This window comes from Rutidosis leptorrhynchoides, unplaced genomic scaffold, assembly GCF_046630445.1.
Source record: "Rutidosis leptorrhynchoides isolate AG116_Rl617_1_P2 unplaced genomic scaffold, CSIRO_AGI_Rlap_v1 contig105, whole genome shotgun sequence".
In the NCBI taxonomy this organism is placed as follows: domain Eukaryota; kingdom Viridiplantae; phylum Streptophyta; class Magnoliopsida; order Asterales; family Asteraceae; genus Rutidosis; species Rutidosis leptorrhynchoides.
Window position 1 is genome coordinate 1 of NW_027266361.1, and position 19,401 is coordinate 19,401.

At 36.4% G+C, this 19,401-nt stretch overlaps 3 protein-coding genes and 1 pseudogene across 3 annotated transcripts; 1 reads left to right on the forward strand and 3 right to left on the reverse strand.

Moving 5' to 3' along the window:
* Positions 1-5,767: 5,767 nt before the first annotated feature.
* Positions 5,768-6,943, forward strand: LOC139881029 (chalcone synthase pseudogene; annotated as a pseudogene).
* A 1,295-nt stretch (positions 6,944-8,238) lies between these two features.
* On the reverse strand, positions 8,239-10,764 carry LOC139881027 (protein phosphatase 2C 57-like). Its single transcript, XM_071865567.1, has 11 exons — positions 10,418-10,764; positions 10,148-10,276; positions 9,949-10,054; positions 9,753-9,863; positions 9,357-9,436; positions 9,193-9,246; positions 8,928-9,044; positions 8,773-8,827; positions 8,636-8,668; positions 8,499-8,545; positions 8,239-8,362 (listed from the first exon to the last, which is right to left on the reverse strand). The coding sequence occupies exons 1-11, from the start codon at positions 10,762-10,764 to the stop codon at positions 8,239-8,241; spliced, it is 1,203 nt and encodes a 400-aa protein (XP_071721668.1).
* Positions 10,765-11,989: 1,225 nt separating this feature from the next.
* On the reverse strand, positions 11,990-13,450 carry LOC139881021 (protein PLASTID TRANSCRIPTIONALLY ACTIVE 7-like). Its single transcript, XM_071865562.1, has 4 exons — positions 13,274-13,450; positions 13,123-13,179; positions 12,957-13,031; positions 11,990-12,322 (listed from the first exon to the last, which is right to left on the reverse strand). Exons 1-4 carry the CDS (start codon positions 13,448-13,450, stop codon positions 11,990-11,992), a joined length of 642 nt encoding a protein of 213 aa, XP_071721663.1.
* A 501-nt stretch (positions 13,451-13,951) lies between these two features.
* On the reverse strand, positions 13,952-17,294 carry LOC139881022 (RNA-binding KH domain-containing protein RCF3-like). The gene is made up of 8 exons (XM_071865563.1): positions 16,518-17,294; positions 15,709-16,170; positions 15,337-15,585; positions 14,658-14,921; positions 14,472-14,554; positions 14,271-14,370; positions 14,057-14,183; positions 13,952-13,962 (listed from the first exon to the last, which is right to left on the reverse strand). The coding sequence occupies exons 1-8, from the start codon at positions 17,292-17,294 to the stop codon at positions 13,952-13,954; spliced, it is 2,073 nt and encodes a 690-aa protein (XP_071721664.1).
* Between the last annotated feature and the right edge of the window lie 2,107 nt (positions 17,295-19,401).

Below are 19,401 nucleotides of genomic sequence, written 5' to 3' on the forward strand. Positions count from 1 at the left end.
TGCGAGGTTGGATTCTGTTGGGTTAAGGTTGACGATGGCGAGGGAACGCTTTTTCTCTTCTAGAGCACAATGGAATTCGGCCGGAATTAGGCTGGGTCAATTTCACCGTTCACTGTGATGATTTGGTCAGTTGGCTCAGTGAATCAATTCGGTCGAAGAGGACACAGATAAGTTGCCTCTCTATCTGTTAAATTGTTTTCTTGTTAGAATTTCCATTTTACAGTGTTCGAAAAATTTGCATGTTGAGTTCACAGTGACCGTTTTGATCATATGATTACCTGGTTGTATTTGTTTGCAAATTTGGGTACTGATTGTTGATTAGAATGCTTGGACGTCTGCTCTGATTCCTAGTGGAATTTAGGTGTAGACAATGTTAGGAGTTTCACAGTTTGAACTTGAATGAAACTGAAATTCTTTTACAATTTGGATTGATGATTACCTGTTAAACTTGGCTTAGAGTTGATTCTGCCATGATTGAAAGTTCATTAGAACATGATTATTGGTTAAATTTGGCTGATACTGTATTGTGGCCGAATGCCAGTTTCTGTGTTGATGATGATTCTGTGTTGAAGCTTCCCTGTTAGGATTTATAATTATAGTATTAGAAAAGTTCTGGCATGTTGAGTTTGAGTGAAATTGTTGCATGCATTACCTGTTTACATATTCTGGAATAGACTGAAATGTAGCTTGGAGGTTGGCTGCCGGCTAGAATTGTTTTTAAGCTGATTTGGTTATGTTGAATGTATATTAGACAAAAGTTCAAGCTTATTGAAATGGCTGTTTTGCTGTGAGTTTGAGAGTGTTTGGATTATTTTAGGATTGTGGAAAATGTTTAAATCTGGCAGCCATAGTTTGTAAGGAAAAATTGCATGTATGCATGGGTTTGTAACCTGCTTGAATCACTACACCTGTCTGGCTTGTTTACAGCTGTGTTTGGTCATGGATTGATGCATGTTTTCTGCCTTACAAGTGTATTTAATAGTGCTTGTTGTGTTGTTGTGTTTTCTGCAGAAGATTTGGTCAAAAAGCTTCATTTTCCCCATGGTTTGGCAACTGACTTTGATAGATCAGTGGGCTGCCCAGGCTGATTATTAAGGCTGGCTGGATTGTGTTGTAGTGTAGACTTGCTTGTATTTTATTTATTTGTAGCATTTATAACATGTAACATTAGGCTAATGTGTGTAATGTTTAATTGTTATGCAACATTAGGAAGTGTATATAGGATTTAATTTTGTATCTTGGAGTTGTATACATCAAAGTGTTAAAAAGATTTTTTTATAAACACTACTATATTTATGTAACTTAGAATTTATATTATAATTGTATCGTTTTCTTCTTGTACAATTTCCTTAGCATAGAAATATTTATTTAATGTATATTTATTAATTATTATCGCATAATTTAATCAAATCTAATCGTCGAAACGAAAATTCTTGTTCGTAAAATAAACACGTGCGTCTAAATCATTATTTTATTAAAACTATCGCCACGTCAACAATAAATTACACGCCGATCTAAGCGCGATTTAACGAGTCGTTACACACAAATACAAAATCTTTCCAATCTTTTCTTGCATTGCTTCTAGCCAACTCTGTCTTTGCTTCTTTCACCTTGAAAACCTTCAAATCATTCAAAAATACTTCTAAGAAGGTTTTGATTCCCACTTTGATCATCTTATCTGTAACGACCGCGTCCAACCATCGATAGATTTTTCAAATTTTGATTTTAAACTCTCTAACGCATAACAGATTTTAATTGAATCACAACTAAATCGATCGATGGAATTCGATTAGATTATTATTATTAAGATCGGAGCGAATATCGACTAAATTAATTCGCTAGTATAAATAAATAAATAAATAAATAACAAAAATACTCATTATATGAATTACAATATCGATTAAAAACAAAAACAAAAAGTCAAACCGACAATGTAATTTCACGCCCAAATATTGGCAGAGTAAAAGAATAGCTCTAATATAAATGGTCTTCTCTCAATCAGAGACAGATTTTTCAACACCTACGAAGACACAAACCAAACCTCTACTTAGACTTCGTAAATGCATTCAACGACTCAATAGACGAGAGACTAGATATATACACTTGTTGCGAGATTGTGTTCCCGAACACAACAAAGAAAACACACTGCTAGTCAAGAAAATCAGTCTCAATATACAGACCATTTGCAATCTTTTCAATCCAAAAATCCAAATCAATTCTACAGATAAAGAAACTAAGAAACAAAAACCAAATCGAACCTAGGAATGCTCATAGTTGTTGTAACAGTCTGCATAGCTTCGACCACCTGACTGAACTTCCCACGGCCACTGACGAACATCGCCGTGACTGAGCCGAGCCACCACCACCGACTAACCTCCAATCAAAATCGAGGACTGTTTTAAGTCCGGCGAAGCTTCAAACCAACAGAACAGAGGGGTTATACTTACCAGAAATCGTGACAAGCCACTGTGAAATCGAGCTCAGTGAACCCTAGCCGAGACGAACAGAACGGAACAAAGCCGGAAACCATTGAATCGACGTGCGAACAAGGAGAACAAGCCATCTTCATCGTCATCGACTCGAGAAGAACGAGAACCGCCGTCTCTGCCATCGTGAACCAGTGACGCCGACCTAGTTGTTGGAGTCCGAAATCGATGCCGAGACGAAGAGAGCTGCTGAGCCTAGTCAACCCCGTCGATGTTCGTCAATTTTGCCGCGAACCACCTCCACCGACACTTCAAACCGATGGTAAGCCCCTCAAATCCCTTCGAAATTCCCTAAAAATTACATAAAAATGATGAGAAAGATGTCTAGAATAACATATATTAAAATCAAACGGAAAGGATCGATTTTTAGAAAGTAGAAACCGAAACTTCAAAGCCTAGATCCGGCCAAACGATCGTGATTTTGGAAAATCCAACCCCACCATCGTAACCACGTCATCGAAAGCTATTGAACCATGTCAAAATTTCTCGAAAACGGCGATGGAGGAGGGCGGCACCGCCGTCGGCCGCCGTCCACAGCCGCCGGTTTTTGGAAAATTCCGACGAGTCTAGAGTGAGAAGATGAACAGGAGAGAGAGAGGAGAGACGGAGAGAAAAATGAATTGATCCGAATCGAAATCGAGTTTATATAGTCGATTTTTCGTAAAATGACTATATTACTCTCAAGTCTTTAAAGTAATTACAAAAATACATTTTGTCTCTGAAATAGTCAAAGGGTAAGACTGTCTTTTCCGTACACCGAACCCTTTTAAAGTCAGTCCGAACCTAGTTTTATCTTTCGAACCTAATAAAACCAATTTTTTTAAAAATATTTTTCTATTATAAAAATATTTAATTAAATAATTAAACTAAGGAAAATGATTTTAAGATAAATATTAATATAGAATAAATTGGATAAATGTTTTAAATTTAAATTAGAGTTATTGCGACGAGTGTGACGCGTAGAATTTAATTCGTGTAATTTATTTCTGATAGGCGTAAGTATGTATGATATTAATGATCGATATTTCGATGGGTCGATAAGTTGCAACATTAATTGGACGGAACGAATCGAGGAGCTATTAAAGGTGAGTATTACTTTCATTTTCTCTATGAAAAATATGTTGATGCTTTATGCAATATATATATATATTACTATGTCGTGATTTCTGATTATATTAATGTTTATGATTTATTTAAAAGTACGGCATAGTTACGTATTATACCTTTGAAAACTGCAGAGAACCTTCAAAGACTCTAAAAGCAAAGTTTCTTTGCTTCTAATGATTTAAAAGCAAGTTTTTGCTTAACGATGAATGATGAATTTAAAAGCAAGTTTTTGCTTTATTATATATATTATATAAATGTGAACCGAATTAAAATATTTTATTGATGATGGGATTCGGTCGACTTCGTGGCGACCCAATCCATATAGAGTACTAGGTACTTGTGACCCTGTGTTGTGGTCTGATCATATAGTACGGCTCCCCTAGTATATCTAGCTGGAGTTTTATTTGCGCCCTTTACTGACGGGCTGACGGTAGATTAGGATACTACAATAGGTCGCTCCTATTGTCAGTCATCCCGATGTTTTCACTGATGGGGTTCGACGATTTCTAAAGATGTTTTATGACAACTTCTGATGACAAAATGATTTAAGATGTTTATGAATTCAAACATTTATCTTGTTTCAATGAAATGATTTCAATAAAACCTCACTAAGCATTATAGCTTACCCTTTCCCAAAAATCTATGTTCTTTCTCTTCAAGTTGAATTGGTAATTTTGAGAGAGAAGTCAACGGGATTCATTATTGTACAATATCGAATAAGGTGGGCTTCGCGGCATTAGAACTCTTTCTCACTATTTTATAAGTATCGTGTTATTTTAATAATATGTATTATATTTTCCGCAAAGACATAATTTGTATAATTATATTTGTGATCGACTTGATGTTATGTATTAGATAATAATGGATAATCAAATAAAGTTAAGTTAACGAACAAATAGTCGGCACCGTTTCCGATCGGACGAGGCGGTCGGGAGCGGGGCCCACATTATCCATTGAAGAGCTCGATTTTTTCAACTGCAAGCATGATTTTTTCATCTTCTTTGACAAATTCTTCTCTTCCAAATTAACTAAATTTTCCATTATTTTTTAAAATACAGGTTCTATCAAACAAACTATTCCAACAGAGTCCGTATTTTTGAATAAGAATTATTCGATGATTTTGGTCCCTATACTTGTCTAGTTTTTGTATATTGATATAGGTGAACCAGTTTTCAATGCTTCACATTGAAACATAACATGATATTTTAATTTCATCTTCGATTCTTTATTAATATATTATATATAATACAACATTAAATTAATTAAATAATTTAAATAACTTTTTCTTCCTTACCAATTGTTCTATTTAATTAATATGCTTACTAAGTTGTATCAACATGTTGAAATAACTAACTAATTCCATCAGAATTCCACTTTAATTGAACGAATAAAAATAATAGTGATTGAGATCAGTGGTAGATAGTTTTGAATCTCATAGTTCAATTCACCTAACCCTACTTTTAGTAGTCTTAAATTTCACTGTCAAAGGAAACTACGTGAATTAGAAAGCTGTTTAAAAAAAATAAATTGAAAGTTGTTTTAAAAAAAAATTGCATTTAAGTAGGTGGAGTTTGATTGTATTAGTTCAAGTATATTTTACGATATAAATTAAATTCAAGTATTGGAGTAACATATATGTCATCATAGGGAGGGCTGACTACAAAAATGCTTATTCTACATATTAATATCGATATACAGTCAAACATTGGAATTATAGTCAAGCAAACAATATGGATGATTGGATTGGACATTGGAATATCATTTATCATGACATGCGTATAAATATATTACAAAACTATGAGAGACTTTTTTTTTTATATAATAATGAGAGACTTGACTAGTGACTACAAATTCATGAAATGTAATTAATTATATATATTATATTATAGCCTGCCAACTTTACGGAAATAAATAAAACATATAATAGCTTCCTACAATTATCAAGCAGCCAATGTTAAAATTTGAATATCATTAATGAGAAATTCCATGAAACTCACCAACTTAATTTTTGTTTCCACCAAACTCCATACAATTTAGCAATTTAGCTATAAATTCATCACATTTAGTTCACAACTCTCCACACAACCTAAGATTTGATCAGTTAATCCCCCAAAGCCTTTCTCACTTTGCAAACTATACTTTCTTAACTCAATACCATTTGCTCTAATTACCAAATGGCACCCACAGTTGAGGAGATCAGGAATGCACAAAGAGCTGATGGACCAGCAACCATCCTTGCAGTGGGCACAACCCATCCTGACAACTTTTACTATCAAGATGATTTTGCTGATTTCTATTTCCGTATGTGCAAGGCTGAGCACATGACGGAACTCAAAGAAAAGTTCAAGCGTATATGCAAAAAGTCCATGATAAACAAACGTTACATGCACTTGAGTGAAGAGATTATGACCCAACATCCAAATCTATGCTCGTTTGATGAGCCATCTCTTGATATTCGTCAAGACATTATGGTTGAAGAAGTTCCCAAGTTGGGGGCTGAAGCGGCTAGAAGGGCCATCAAAGAATGGGGACAACCCGTCTCTAAGATCACCCATGTGGTGTTCTGCACGACTGCTGGTGTCGATATGCCTGGCGCAGACCATGCGCTTATTACGCTCTTGGGTCTTAGCCCCTCTATCAAGAGAGTCATGTTGTACCATCAAGGTTGCCATGCTGGTGGTACCGTACTTCGTGTTGCTAAGGATTTAGCAGAGAACAATAGAGGCTCACGAGTTCTCGTAGTCAATTCTGAGCTCACGGTCACCACTTTCCGTGGTCCACACAAAGATCATTTAGATTCGCTCGTCGGTCAAGCTCTCTTTGCGGATGGAGCCTCATCTTTGATCATTGGAGCTGACCCAGACACCTCAATTGAGCGTCCATTGTTCCAACTTGTGACTGCTGTAGAGACGGTTCTACCAGGTTCAAAAGGTGCCATTGAGGGACACTTGCGCGAAGTTGGTCTAACCTTTCACTTGCTCGACAAAGTCCCCGAATTGATATCCTCCAACATCGAGAGCATTTTACACGAAGTATTCGATCCAATTGGCATTAATGATTGGAACTCTATCTTTTGGATCTCTCACCCCGGAGGACCTGCCATTCTTGATGCAATTGAGAAAAAATTGGGACTTAAGAAGGAGAAACTAAGTCCCACGAGGCACATCTTGAATGAATATGGAAATATGTCAAGTGCATGTGTCTCTTTTATTGTTGATGAGATGAGAAAGAGGGCTCTTCAAGATGGGAAAGCCACAACCGGAGATGGTCTAGAGTGGGGCATACTGTTCGGATTCGGACCAGGACTCACAGTCGAAACTGTTGTCCTCCACAGTTGTCCAACTCAATGATCGAGTCATGCATGCATCAAGGAACTAATGCATCTAATATATTATTCTTAATTCATATTTAAAAACAAAACAATCGACAATAAATTAAATTAAATCAAATGAACTTAAAACGATAAAATACACAAGTGTTGAGGAGGCATGTAAAGCCGTATATACTCTATGCAACTTCATCGTTTTATTGCCACTCTGTAAAGAGGGGTGGACTACTATATTTTCTTCGTGATGTATGTAAACCTAATGAATAAAATCTAATAAGCAGCCTTTGTACCCAGATTGACATTTTCAGTTGGTTATAAAATCAGATATTATTGAATTGTTTTCATATCAGCTATGAAGTATTTTTCTGTGAAACTCAGACATTTGTGCGAGTGGTATTTTTCTCGTGATAAGCCATTCCTCTCCATGGCGCCGATAACGATTATGATTTTTTTTTTTCCAAAACTAAAGAAAATCCTGGCACTTATTAGAAGAAGATATCTTTGGTGCTTTTAAAGTTTTCTACGATTCTAAAAAAAAAACAATCACACTAAACAATAGCTTTGTCACTGTTATACCTAAACTGAGCAATGGTCAAAATTTTGAAAAGTTCATGAGGCCAATTAGTTGGTGCTATACACAAAACATTCGCAAAAATATATACTTGCAGAAAGGATGTAGAAGGTTTTGCCATTGCTGAGAAGCTCCATGAAGACGATTGACACATTTGGGAGCTAGAAATTGTAACAGTCGAAGTGCAAGTGACTTTTATCTAAAAGAGCACAAAAGGACCGAAGGAGGTCGTTTTTTCTAAAAGATGCAGGGACTTTTTACCATAATTAGTACTTCCTCTAGTTAACGCCATGGTGACTTTTATCTAAAAGTGTCTTTTGAATAAAATTAAAAGAAAGCAACTTTTGATCAAAAGTACTACTAATCTACTACTACTTACTGACCATATGGAGCCTGAATCGATCGATAAGGAGACGAGTTTTATTCGGCCTGATTCTTTTATTGATTCTGGATTTACATTAAGTAATAGTTTAAATCTCCTTGACATTAAATCCCACAAAAAAGAGAATTTAGTTCCATTTCATGAAACTCCCGATCCTAAAGTGATTAGTCAAATTGAGCACGTTTGAATCGAATGCCACTCACTCGTTGATATTGATAAACAGAACAATACCAAAACTATGCGCTTTTCTTTCAAATGTAAATACCTGAACAATAAGTATATAGTTAAGTTGTGATACATTTACAGCTAGAGTAAGAACCTATGTTGATCTTGTATATACATTTCCATACATTACCTCTAAAATTCAAGAAGAAAGCAGGGTGGACATCCATATACCCAGCGAAACAAGGCCGAGTGTAGCAAATGCTTGTCCGAACTCGTACACAACATTCTGCTTTTGTTGCGGCAAATTCTGCCAATCTGTCCTACTGCAAAAATCGACAAAACAAAATCAGCATTTCTTAGATCCATGTGGTTTCCAACCTACTTTTTCTTAAATAATTAACAAATGAACTTTTCATCACTCATGAATGTAACCAGCGAGGTGAAATTCAGAGAACATACCCCAAATCGGCAATAGCAATAGTGACATTATCTTCTGAGCCTTGATCCTGCAGGAAATATTTGATAGCAAACATCTTCAGTATTTGACAGACATGATTGTTAAAAAACAACTGAAACTGGTAAATAGCAGATTTTACCAGAGCTGCTCTTGCCAGTGCTTCACAGGCCATCTGAAAGATCAAATAATCAAGAGGACGATCAATGCTGTGAATTTTTTTTCAATTCTTATCATGAAAGTTAAAACCTTTCATAAAGTGCAGAGTAGAATAATTACCTGGACATCTCCATGTTGTCGAAGTTGATTTCTAACAAATTTAACTGAATCGGAACTGAAACAGAAAACAGGTAAATTTTGATAGCTAGTATTCAATTTTCGTGAAAACAACTAATCTGGATTATGCAAGTTTTTGTCAGAAACTCTATGTGTACCTGTTGATGTAATCCCATAATCCGTCTGAAGCTAACAGTAGAAATTCTGCATCTGCACCAAGAGCAACTTCAAAGATATCCGGAGATGCAACAACTAAGTCCTTGGTGAATTGTACTCTGCCATTTCATATTATGTCTTAGAAATTGAAGTAAATATAATATGAACACATGAGCTAAAACCGAGTTTAAACTATGACGCACCACTCGATTAAAATCAGCATGCATGTTCAGTAATTATTAGACAATCTGTTCCAGATTTGCATACCGAGAAATGAATTTTTCCGTCCACCTCCCTTCCTCCACTCCCTTCTTTAGCATCCTATTCATATGTATAAACAAAAATACCTGTTAGAATATGTAGGTAATGAAAGAAACAAAGCAATCCATCTATGTGAGAATGAGAATGGAAAAAAAGGAAGAGGACCAAACTCATTCTTTTTTGTTTTGAAACGCATGTCGCCAAAAGCACGGGATACAGCTATATCTCCACAAATTCTTGCATTTGAAATCTGTCAGGAGACAACGTATAGAAGAATCAAACTCAACCAATTTGCATGACTAAAATCGTTATCTCCAACAAATAATAAGAACTTCCAGTTCAGGTGAGAAAAAAAAAATCTCCATTTTCAAGTTGGTTTATAACACATACGACATTCCAAATATATAGAGCACAACTTTTTGAGACAGGCATATTATGTGTGTTAGGAAAATCAATTTCAACATGATCAATTTCTCACAAAAGCCATTCACGTAAAAGTTTTGCATTGCATAAAATGAGGAAATAGTGCTTGGAAGAATAACAAAATCAAGAACAAGAAGACCCACCCATCCACCTGCTTCTCTGATCCTTCTAATTTCTTGAAGAGCGGCCTTGTTACTTCCGTATGGCCGGTGAGAATCAGTCAGCACTTCAGCTTTTCCCGATTTAGATAGGACCTAAAACATCACAGCATCTAAGTTACAAACAGCACTAGGCACACAAAAGACTATTCGTCTTCTAACATTGGACCTGTATACATACCACAGTTGAGTCACCTATATGTGCAACGAACAGCATACCATTTCCAAGAAAGATGGCAGTGGCAGTAGCACCAGATTCCTCTTCCTCTCCAAATGTGTTTTCAAGCCTGCAAAAATTGAAAACACGAACATACATCTCATCAGAACTATCAATCCCAATTTATGAACAAATGATCTTTATAACTCAATAATCTACTCACCAACTTAACAATTTTTCGTCGGTTTTTTCAAAAGCCTTGACTAATTCCTGCTTAATTCTGCTAGAATCCTTCCCCCGCAAAACAGAACCTCCCTCCAATGCTGCAACACACTCTTTGTACAACTCATCCCTGCAAATTGGAGATACAATGAGGAACAATCACAGAAAGCAGCACGAAAACTCAAATTAGAAAACTAACTTAACTTCGATGGAGAAAGTTTCTAATTAAATGCCTACAAGTCAAATTTTTACAAAAATAAAATCGAAATACCTAAGGAAATTAACGGAGGAGATGCCACCGTGTCCATCAAAGACGGCGGCGAAAGAGAATCCATCTAAGCCGTCTGATCGAATGACGACGTCATCCTCCATCTCTTCACGTGCACCTTGAAGACTAGTAGAACCCCATCGAATCCCAGCGAGATCATTTAAAGGACTCTGTGCGTCTATAGCAAGAGCTTTTGCAGCTGTTACAGTTAAGTTGAAGGAACTGAGGTTAGTGGCGGAAGTGGTGGTTTTGTTAGCGGGGGCGGCGGTGGTGGTTTTGACGGTGTGGTGGAGTGGGTGGAGTTGATTGGTTAAGAGAAACTTTGTTAACCGCGGACTGAGGAGTGCCATTTGATCGGTCGCCGCCAAAAGTGAAAGCGAAACTGGCGGAGAAAGGAGGCGGTAATGGTGGCAATTGTTATCTTTATTATTAAAGAGTAGTAAGAGAGAGTGAAGCTGAGCCTCATAACAGATTTAACGGATTGGATTCTCCTTGTCAGTAATTCATATTTCCACGTCATCATGTCACGTGTCATCTCCCAATTGTAAGTAAGAAAGCAAACGATATTTTCATTCAATTCACAAATGTTCCATACATCACTATGTTTGCCTTAACTCATTACTTTAAAAAAAAATTATTATTTTTTCTTGACATTCGGACTGCTATTTCATTAAGCTGATAACATGTCCTCACGGACGAGGTTCACCACATGATGTAGAAGATTATTACAACTGAAAACTATAAAATAAATGATTGAAAAATTAATGAGCTAATGCATAAGCCAGCCTATTATCGTCTCGTTTAACAAAATTAAAACGGCATGAATCGAAATCAGAAGCTGGTTGGTGCTTGATTTCCTTTGTGATGGTGGTGCCACACGTTGAGTAACTTTGTTTCTCCATGTTCAATTCCTTAATCAGATTAAGGCATTCTCCTTCTAGCACAATATTCTTCAGATTCATAGAAATGGCCATATCGATCCCTTTTTGAGAGCTGTTATTGCTTCTGCCTGAAGAGCATTTTCTTGGCGACCAAGTCTCCCTGAAATTGCCCCAATACACTGGCCTGATTCGTTTCTAGCAATCACTCCATATCGATTAGTAAAATTTCCATTGACAAAACCAGCGTCAAAGTTGATTTTGATGATACCTGGGTCAGGAGGCTTCCATTTCTCAGTCGCTCTAGGCAACTGTCAGAGGCAAACTAGTGGTAACCGACTCCAATTCTGAGGAACTGATGAACCATTTCCAAGAACTAGAAGCAGCAGAGCCCGGAATGCTGCGTTTGGATCGGAGAAATACAATCATTACTTTGGATTTTTTTAATTCAAATGGAAAATCATTTCTCCATTATCTATTTAAAGGCCCTTGAGAAATACTTTCCCAATAAACTTACAGAGTATTCTAAATAAATCTTGGGAAATTATGCAATATTCAAGCATGCATATGCAAGAGCAAAGGTTGAAATCTTTATAATTCATCTATAAAAAGGAATTAATTGCATCATCTACAAGTCTCCCAATGTCTAATCGATAGATAAATGCAAAACAAAACTCTGATAACAGCACACAAATTATCATGTATAATATTCTTTCATGTAACCAGGGGGCTTGTAAGGGTCACTTTCCTCGTAAGCTTCCGGACGAGGAAACCCAGAATCATTCATTCGGTTACTAATGACATGAAGGATTGCTTTCTTCTTGTCCCCGTAATAGTCCCTGTTGTTCTCGACGTACTCTTTCGCCTCAGCCGCTACCTCATTTACAAAATCGTAGCGGTTATCCTCCGACAGCAGCAGCCTCTCGATGTCCAATGATAAGAGCTGCCCTTCTTCCTTTATCTTCCTTGTATGTTCCTCCAGGAATGGAACTCGTTCCAGCTTGTACCGCAACATGTCATCTTTCTTCATCTGATAAAATATAAGCAAAATCCTGGTAAACTGATTCATTGAAAAGGGCGAAACTGATTTTAAACTAAGCAGAATGGAGGAAGTAAAACTTTTGAGTACTTATTGAAAGGGGAATGGCGGATGGATGAAGAACAGGAACAACTAAATTGGCAATGTAGAACTGATACACTAAGATAGGGAGTACAAAATTCTTTAAGCTCCCATTTCCACGATCACAGTTGAGATTTTTTCAGTGGAAGCACATACGAGTAGGGAAATCGACAAAAGAAAATCCTTACATTGATGATAAACTCAAACTAGAGTAGATATAGCCTAAGCATCCTAACAAACAATTACAGTCCAAAACTAACTAAAATGTCTTCTGAATCTCGTGCAAATTATTTCATTGAAATCTGTATGTTCCGTGTGAGACTGTGAGTTATCGGCTTCCCTCATCACTAAACCAACGAAAAATGTAAGAAAACCCTTACATTGATGATGCATTCCTACTATTCTTAGCATACAAGTCAAGGCAGATGAGAAAAAACCATATCAAATTATACACAGATGTTTCATCAATACAGTACATAATTGAACCTCTAATCACTAAAAATGGCAATAAGAATTTAAACCAACGAAGTTTATGAACAAATACCAGTTTCCTTCGCCGCCAAATTTTCCGTCCTCCACGGCGGCCATTACTGCTATCTTTCAATTTCGACGAAACCACCTGATAAATAGCATCATTTGAAAAATAAATCAATACGCAATAGCTATAATCGAACCTTTCAATCAGAGAACCTTTTAGAAAGAAGAATTACCGGTAACCTAGAAGAGAAGCTTAATCCGAGAGTGTTTCGTCCTTCGAACTTGATTCCCTGCAGCAAATAATCTAAATTTTAAAGTTCCATGGAAAGTAAAAGACTTTGAGAACAAAAGAGAAGGAAAGGAAGTATAAGGGATTATATATACAGGAGAAAATGAATGGGAAATGAAGGGGAGTGAGAAAGAAGCCATAGCCAGCTGAAAAGGAAGTAATAATATTTGAAAGATAAGATACTTCTCGGACGATATTTTCCAGATAGTCAATCTATCTACACCGTTCGGTCCGATTCGATTCGCATCGAGTCGAATCGAGTTGAATCCCATAATTTTACCCAAATATACTGTGTAAATTAATTTTTTTTCTCCATTTTTAATTATTCCATAATAATTTTGATTAAATCGTAAAATATACAAACCCAATTCAATTCATACAGTATATATGGTAATCTTCCAAATAAAAACATCTGTATTTATCTAGACCAACTATAGAAAAAATTATTTGTTTCCTAATCGTATGTTGCTATAGTTTAGATACAGCCATATATCCATAGAAGAAAGATTAAATGGAATACCGATATTAATAAAAAAAAAAATGGAATACCAATATTATACATAGAAAAAGGGGTAATATAAATAGAAATTGATCATAAAAGTTGAAATCATAATTTTGCCACAAGCTAGAAAAACAACATTTCAACTTTTTACAACAAACAAACAAAGCCTCATATTGTTATTTTGGGTTAGGACCTCCAAATTGGGCGAGCCACCCTGCTTCAAGTCCTAGTCCACGTTCATTCATTTCATTCCACTCGCTAGTGTGATCAGTCACTCTTGTACTGAATCAAGGAAGAAACCGATCAAATGTTAATTTTACTTTATAGCAACGGATTGAATCAACATCCGTACACTCAGAAAATAGAGAAGACTTACTGCTCAAAATGAATCCTTGAAGCAAACTCTGGGCTCTTTCAGCCTGTTCTCGTGAACCCGCTATCTGGATTGTCTTCCGAGTACTATCTTGTTTATCATGCATCAGAGTGACATCAGCACCGGATAACTGCAAACGACAAGTTACAGAATGACCTTCAATGAAAATAATAATAAATTATTTTAGTAAAAAACTCCGTGCAACAAGGAAGCTGACCTCGCTTATTTGAGCAACCTTATTTTCCGACAGCTTGGCCACAGCAAAGCTAGGTATTACAACTTCCAGTATACTTCGAGTGACTAATGGCATTGTAAGTCTAACATAAACAAACAAACTATCAGAAGTGGAGCTTTCTAACAATAGCTAATGGCTCATCATTTACAAAATACTCCAAAAAGAAGCTACATGGTTTTCTACCTAGCTGTTGTAATTGGCACATCCTCACGAATTTTGCTCTCGTTGTTCTGTTTGACTGCCTCAGTAGCAGGCTTTTCTGGTTCCTGTAAAAACCATGATAATTCGTATAATTCAGAGTAATTATCAGACAGAAATGAATATAGATATCAGTACTAGAAGAAGAAAGAAAAAGTAAATAAGCGCAACCTTAGAGAGCTGAATGTTTGACATAAGTTGCACATTCTGACTTGTTGTGGTAGGATGGTCAAACCCAGTTTGACCCTCACGATTTGGGGTTGTCTTCATTGGAGATGCTTCACCCAACTCTAAACCACTTCCAACAGCAGGATCAGGAGCAGAATAAGGCTGTGATGACGTGTCTCTTTGAAAGAATTCCCTGTATAAGTGACTTCTCAGTCTTGAAGTCACCTCCATAAGAGCTTCTCGAGCTGCCTTGATCTCCCCTACAATCTGCAGACAAAAAAGGAAAGTCCACTTTCACAAATCCCAAAATATTTCATCTTGTCAACGGGGTTTTTCTTTCATGTGTCCTGTCCTATCCCAGCAGGCATGGATACAAAAAGGGTACAACATAGCATAGTTTTCATCTTTGCAATAAATCAGATATACATTATGCCCAGAAAAAAACTGCCAAGCACTTCTTCCTTATATCTAAATTCATCTGTCCTAATTTTCAGGCCATGAGACATGGTGTGACATACAAAAATTAGCAGAGACATCCAGGCAATCACCAAGCACTTCTTCCTTATATCTAAATTCATCTGTCCTAATTTTCAGCCCATGAGACATAGTGTGACATACAAAAATTAGCAGAGACATCCAGGCAATCACCAGAAAATAACTGATACTATATTCATAGACAAACCTGTAATAGTTCATGATTTCTGGACACAAAAGCAGGAACTTCCTCTCTTGGAAGAATCTGTATGTTCGCACCAGTTAATTTTGCCATCTCAGATAACGATCCGTCCCTTCCCTCTAAGCATCCAATATCAATGGATGGCACAATCAGTCTAGTTGTAACTATATTGTCTTTATCAGGAAGAAGATCAACAATGCGAGTTTGAATATGCAACAGGGCTTCTTGAGCGGGAAAAAGCTCATCCTCAGGACCCTTAACAGAAAATAAACCAGAAGAAAAGTTAGAACCTTAAAATATAATGATCTAAGAGCAAAGATACATATGTTTTGCATAAATTATAATTTATAGCACCACAAAGCTTGTTTTGCAAGTTACCTCCTCTGAAGAAACGATAATTATTCGTTCATCGGACGAAGCCACATTATCAGCAACTTTGACATCCACTCCGATCTCATTCTGGAGAAGTTCTATAATTCCATCAGACTCACCGAAAACTCTGTCAATCTTGTCACCGGGGCAAAGCATTCGAAACACAAGATCTTGCTCTTCATTGTTGTCCATGGGAGGAGCTGGTCCAGCTTCATTCATGTAACCAGATGGCCGTGAACCATAGTTGTTGCTGTTACCTCTGTAATTAGGGCCAGAAAATCGAGGCCCAAAATTCCCACCATCATGACGATCTGCATTGTTCATGTGAGGAACATAATCATCATCAAAGAACCGCTCTGGCGAATGTATCCGTCCATGGAAGTTAGTACGATCACGATGTTGACTCTCTCTCAACCGAGACGAAATGATAGCTATAGCATTTTTCACATTATTAACATCCCCCACAACCTGAAATGCAAGAAGACATGCACTTTAAAGCAAAGAAATAAAGGACCCTTTGAGGTCAGAATGATCAATATGTAGCTAATGGTCTGAGTGTGATATAAATAATGAGTGAGATTTCTCTAGGCATTGCTTGTAAATGTTGGCATGCAGTCATGATATGTTCTCATTGTCCAATCACAAGCACAGATAATATTCCCAAGTTAAGCTCTCCAAAGTAATCAAATCAAAGACCAATGTTAAAGGAAGTTGTCAGTCCAATCACATGCACAGATAATATTCCAAGCTCATTCACAAGTGTTCTTTCTCATCTAACTGAAACTCAAATGTAAAGGGAAGCAAAAGCACGGAACCTGAACAATCTCCTCGGACATGGAAACGCAACGAGGTAAAGTATGGTCTCTAGGCAAAACCCTAATCTGTGTCTTGGTCTCCATCCTCATTTGCTCAATAATCTTCCCTCCTTTTCCCAACAAACACCCAACATGCATCCTATTCACCACCAATCTCGTAGCAACCCTGTTAATCCCACCGCCAACACCGTCATCGTCAGGGTAAAACCCCTGTCCAGTCTCCATCATCCTATCATGAATCAAGAACAATGCCTCCTGTGCCGGAGAGAATGCAGGCGTCCTCCCTTCTGGGTCCCTCCTCCGAGTATCCGTAATCTCAATGATCCTCTCTTCGTCTCCAGGCATAAGCTCATGGACATTAATCCAAGCACCGCTATGCTGCCTTATTGACTTAATAATCGAGCCAGACTTCCCAATCACTCCGCCAGCCTTCACATCGTGGCACAGAATCCGATAAGTGGTAGTGACCATCAGCGAGCTAGGGTCCGAACTCGGTGGCTGCTGCTGTTGTTGTTGAGGTTTGGATGACATTGGACGATTACTATTACTGAGGGTATTGTTGGGATTGTTAAAATTAGGACCTCCTCCCATGTTGGGCATTCCTCCACCACGGTGGTGGCGATTGGGAATGAAGTTGTTATTGTGGTGGTTGTAGCGAGGTTTGGTTGCTCTCCCGCCACCACCACCACCTCCACCGCCCATCATGGCAGCTTCTCCTCCATCATAGTCACCCGGATGGTGTTCGTAGTAGTACCTCTTGGATCTAGATCTATCCATATATAAAAATCAATCGAGCTAAAAAGCTAAAAAAGGTAAGGAAAATTCGGGTCGGGTCTAAAAATCGAACTTCTTTCTTCGTCTTTTAGTACTGGGAATTTTGTCCGCATAAAAGTTTCAAACTTACATTACGAAAAATGTCTTCGCTGGAATTTCTAGGGTCGTCTTCGTTCGTACCTCTCTCTCCCTTTGTCCACACAGTCTAGGGTTTGGTGGTCTGTTTGTTTGTTTCTCGGGAAAATTAGTAAAATGTCCAGAAGCCGAATTGGTAATTCTCGGACAATCAAGCAGAGAGAGAGAGAGATTGAAGGAGATGGAGAAATTAGAAGATCCAGATTGGTCTGGTCTAGTAAGAAGGGATACTTTGCTTTGCAGATGAGGTGATGATGCCAGGCAAGGCAACCATCTTATAGCAACTTTTTTACTGTTTTCATTTTTAACCTTGTCTTTTTCTTTTACCTCATTTTTTTCACTCCCAGGGGATTTTGAGATCACCTTTATCTATTTTTTTTTATTTATGATTTATTTATTCTATTTTCGTCCCAAAATAAATACATATTTTTTAATATAAATTATATATAAAAATTTATATTTATTTTAAGATAAAAATAATATTATTATTAGAATTTTAAATTTAGAGATTATATTTTTAATTAATTATTAATAGTGTTTGTAAGATTGGCCTCCATAATCAAATAATTAAAACATATATTTTTCTCATTGAAATTGAATATTCGAATTTTATAGAGAATATGTTAGGAATAGCATGTGTATGATTAGGATTTAGGAAGCACAAATACACAACTATCATACCATTCCAATTCAATATCATTTTCTTTTAAAAATTTAAATGACAATACTATATTATTTAAATTTGATATAAATTATATGTAAATATTTGAAATTAATTTGAGATGGAAGCGGTATGTATTTTTTTCGTGTATATGGTATATACAGAAAAAATCAAAAAGGAGAAAATGATTTAGAAAAAAAAAATACCATCAATATCATTTCTTTTACCCAAAGAAAATCTCTGGGTGGAATGTATTTCCAGGAAAAATGATTTGATTAATATAAACTTTTCCTTTTAATTAAAATTAGAAATAAAAATTAGTACAAATCAAGAGCGGTGATTAATTACGAAAACATGTCTTTCATTAAATAGGCACACACTGCATCTTACTCGTCGTAAAAAAAATGTTTTTCCGCCTACAATACAGATTTGATTTGACAAGTGACATTTTAAGCGTTAACGTGAGGTTGATGTAGCGTAGGAAAAATATTTCTCAAAAAGAAAAAATAAAGATGGTAAATGTATTTATTTATAGACATATTTGTCAATCGGCTTGTCCAACAAGATGTTTGAATCACTAATTTATAGAAACTATCATGTCTACAAAAATATAAATACAAAAAAAAAAAATATTACCTTTGCAAGAAATAATATTTGCTCTATTAAATCTTAATTTTTGAATCGAACCGTGAGGATCCCGGTTTTGGATCAGTGATTTTGTTTCACCTCGTGAACCGACAAGGTCGAATCAATCAGTTCGTTTTGAAATGAAATGTGGTTCAATTATGGGCCCTTCATGGTCTATTATTTATTATGCCTTCACCTACAAGAAACCACTATGCTTGATTTGTTTACTGATAAGTAAATCTAAATTTCAGATAATATGGAACATCGAAGGTTCACGGATAAGTTACTTATTACAGAAATTTTCGACAAATTAAAACCCAGTAATGCTGCAAACAAGAATCACTTCAATTGAATCCAAGGCAATTCACAACATCATTAAGTCATTTGTTATGTATACATCTTTAAACTCTGTTTTTTTTTTGCTTGTAATGCTAACTTGCAATATACTATTCATTGCATATACTATAGTTTAATTGTACACTATTTGGTACATTCGGAGAACCAGGGAGGGGGACGGAAGGAAAAACGGAAAAGAAATACAAACCAAACCCCAAAAAGAAGGAAAACAAAATACTACAAAATTGACACAAAAGGAAGGATCATAGAAAATAATAGAAACAAACAAGAAAGGAGTCCCCACTTCCCTGAACCCTTTTACACATCTTGGTTCATTTCATATATAATTCC

Excerpts from the sequence above, each read along its gene's own strand:
- LOC139881027 (XM_071865567.1), bottom strand. The coding sequence starts at position 10,764 with ATGGCACTCCTCAGTCCGCGGTTAACAAAGTTTCTCTTAACCAATCAA. Across the intron at positions 10,055-10,147 it reads GACGAAAAATTGTTAAGTTG|GCTTGAAAACACATTTGGAG; the intron begins GTGAGTAGATTA and ends CAATTTTTGCAG. Across the intron at positions 8,669-8,772 it reads GACAACATGGAGATGTCCAG|ATGGCCTGTGAAGCACTGGC; the intron begins GTAATTATTCTA and ends TTGATCTTTCAG.
- LOC139881021 (XM_071865562.1), bottom strand. The coding sequence starts at position 13,450 with ATGGGATTCAACTCGATTCGACTCGATGCGAATCGAATCGGACCGAAC. Across the intron at positions 13,180-13,273 it reads TTTCCCATTCATTTTCTCCT|GGAATCAAGTTCGAAGGACG; the intron begins GTATATATAATC and ends TATTTGCTGCAG. Across the intron at positions 12,323-12,956 it reads TTTGGCGGCGAAGGAAACTG|ATGAAGAAAGATGACATGTT; the intron begins GTATTTGTTCAT and ends ATATTTTATCAG.
- LOC139881022 (XM_071865563.1), bottom strand. The coding sequence starts at position 17,294 with ATGGATAGATCTAGATCCAAGAGGTACTACTACGAACACCATCCGGGT. Across the intron at positions 16,171-16,517 it reads TGTCCGAGGAGATTGTTCAG|GTTGTGGGGGATGTTAATAA; the intron begins GTTCCGTGCTTT and ends CTTGCATTTCAG. Across the intron at positions 14,922-15,336 it reads GAAATCATGAACTATTACAG|ATTGTAGGGGAGATCAAGGC; the intron begins GTTTGTCTATGA and ends TTTTGTCTGCAG.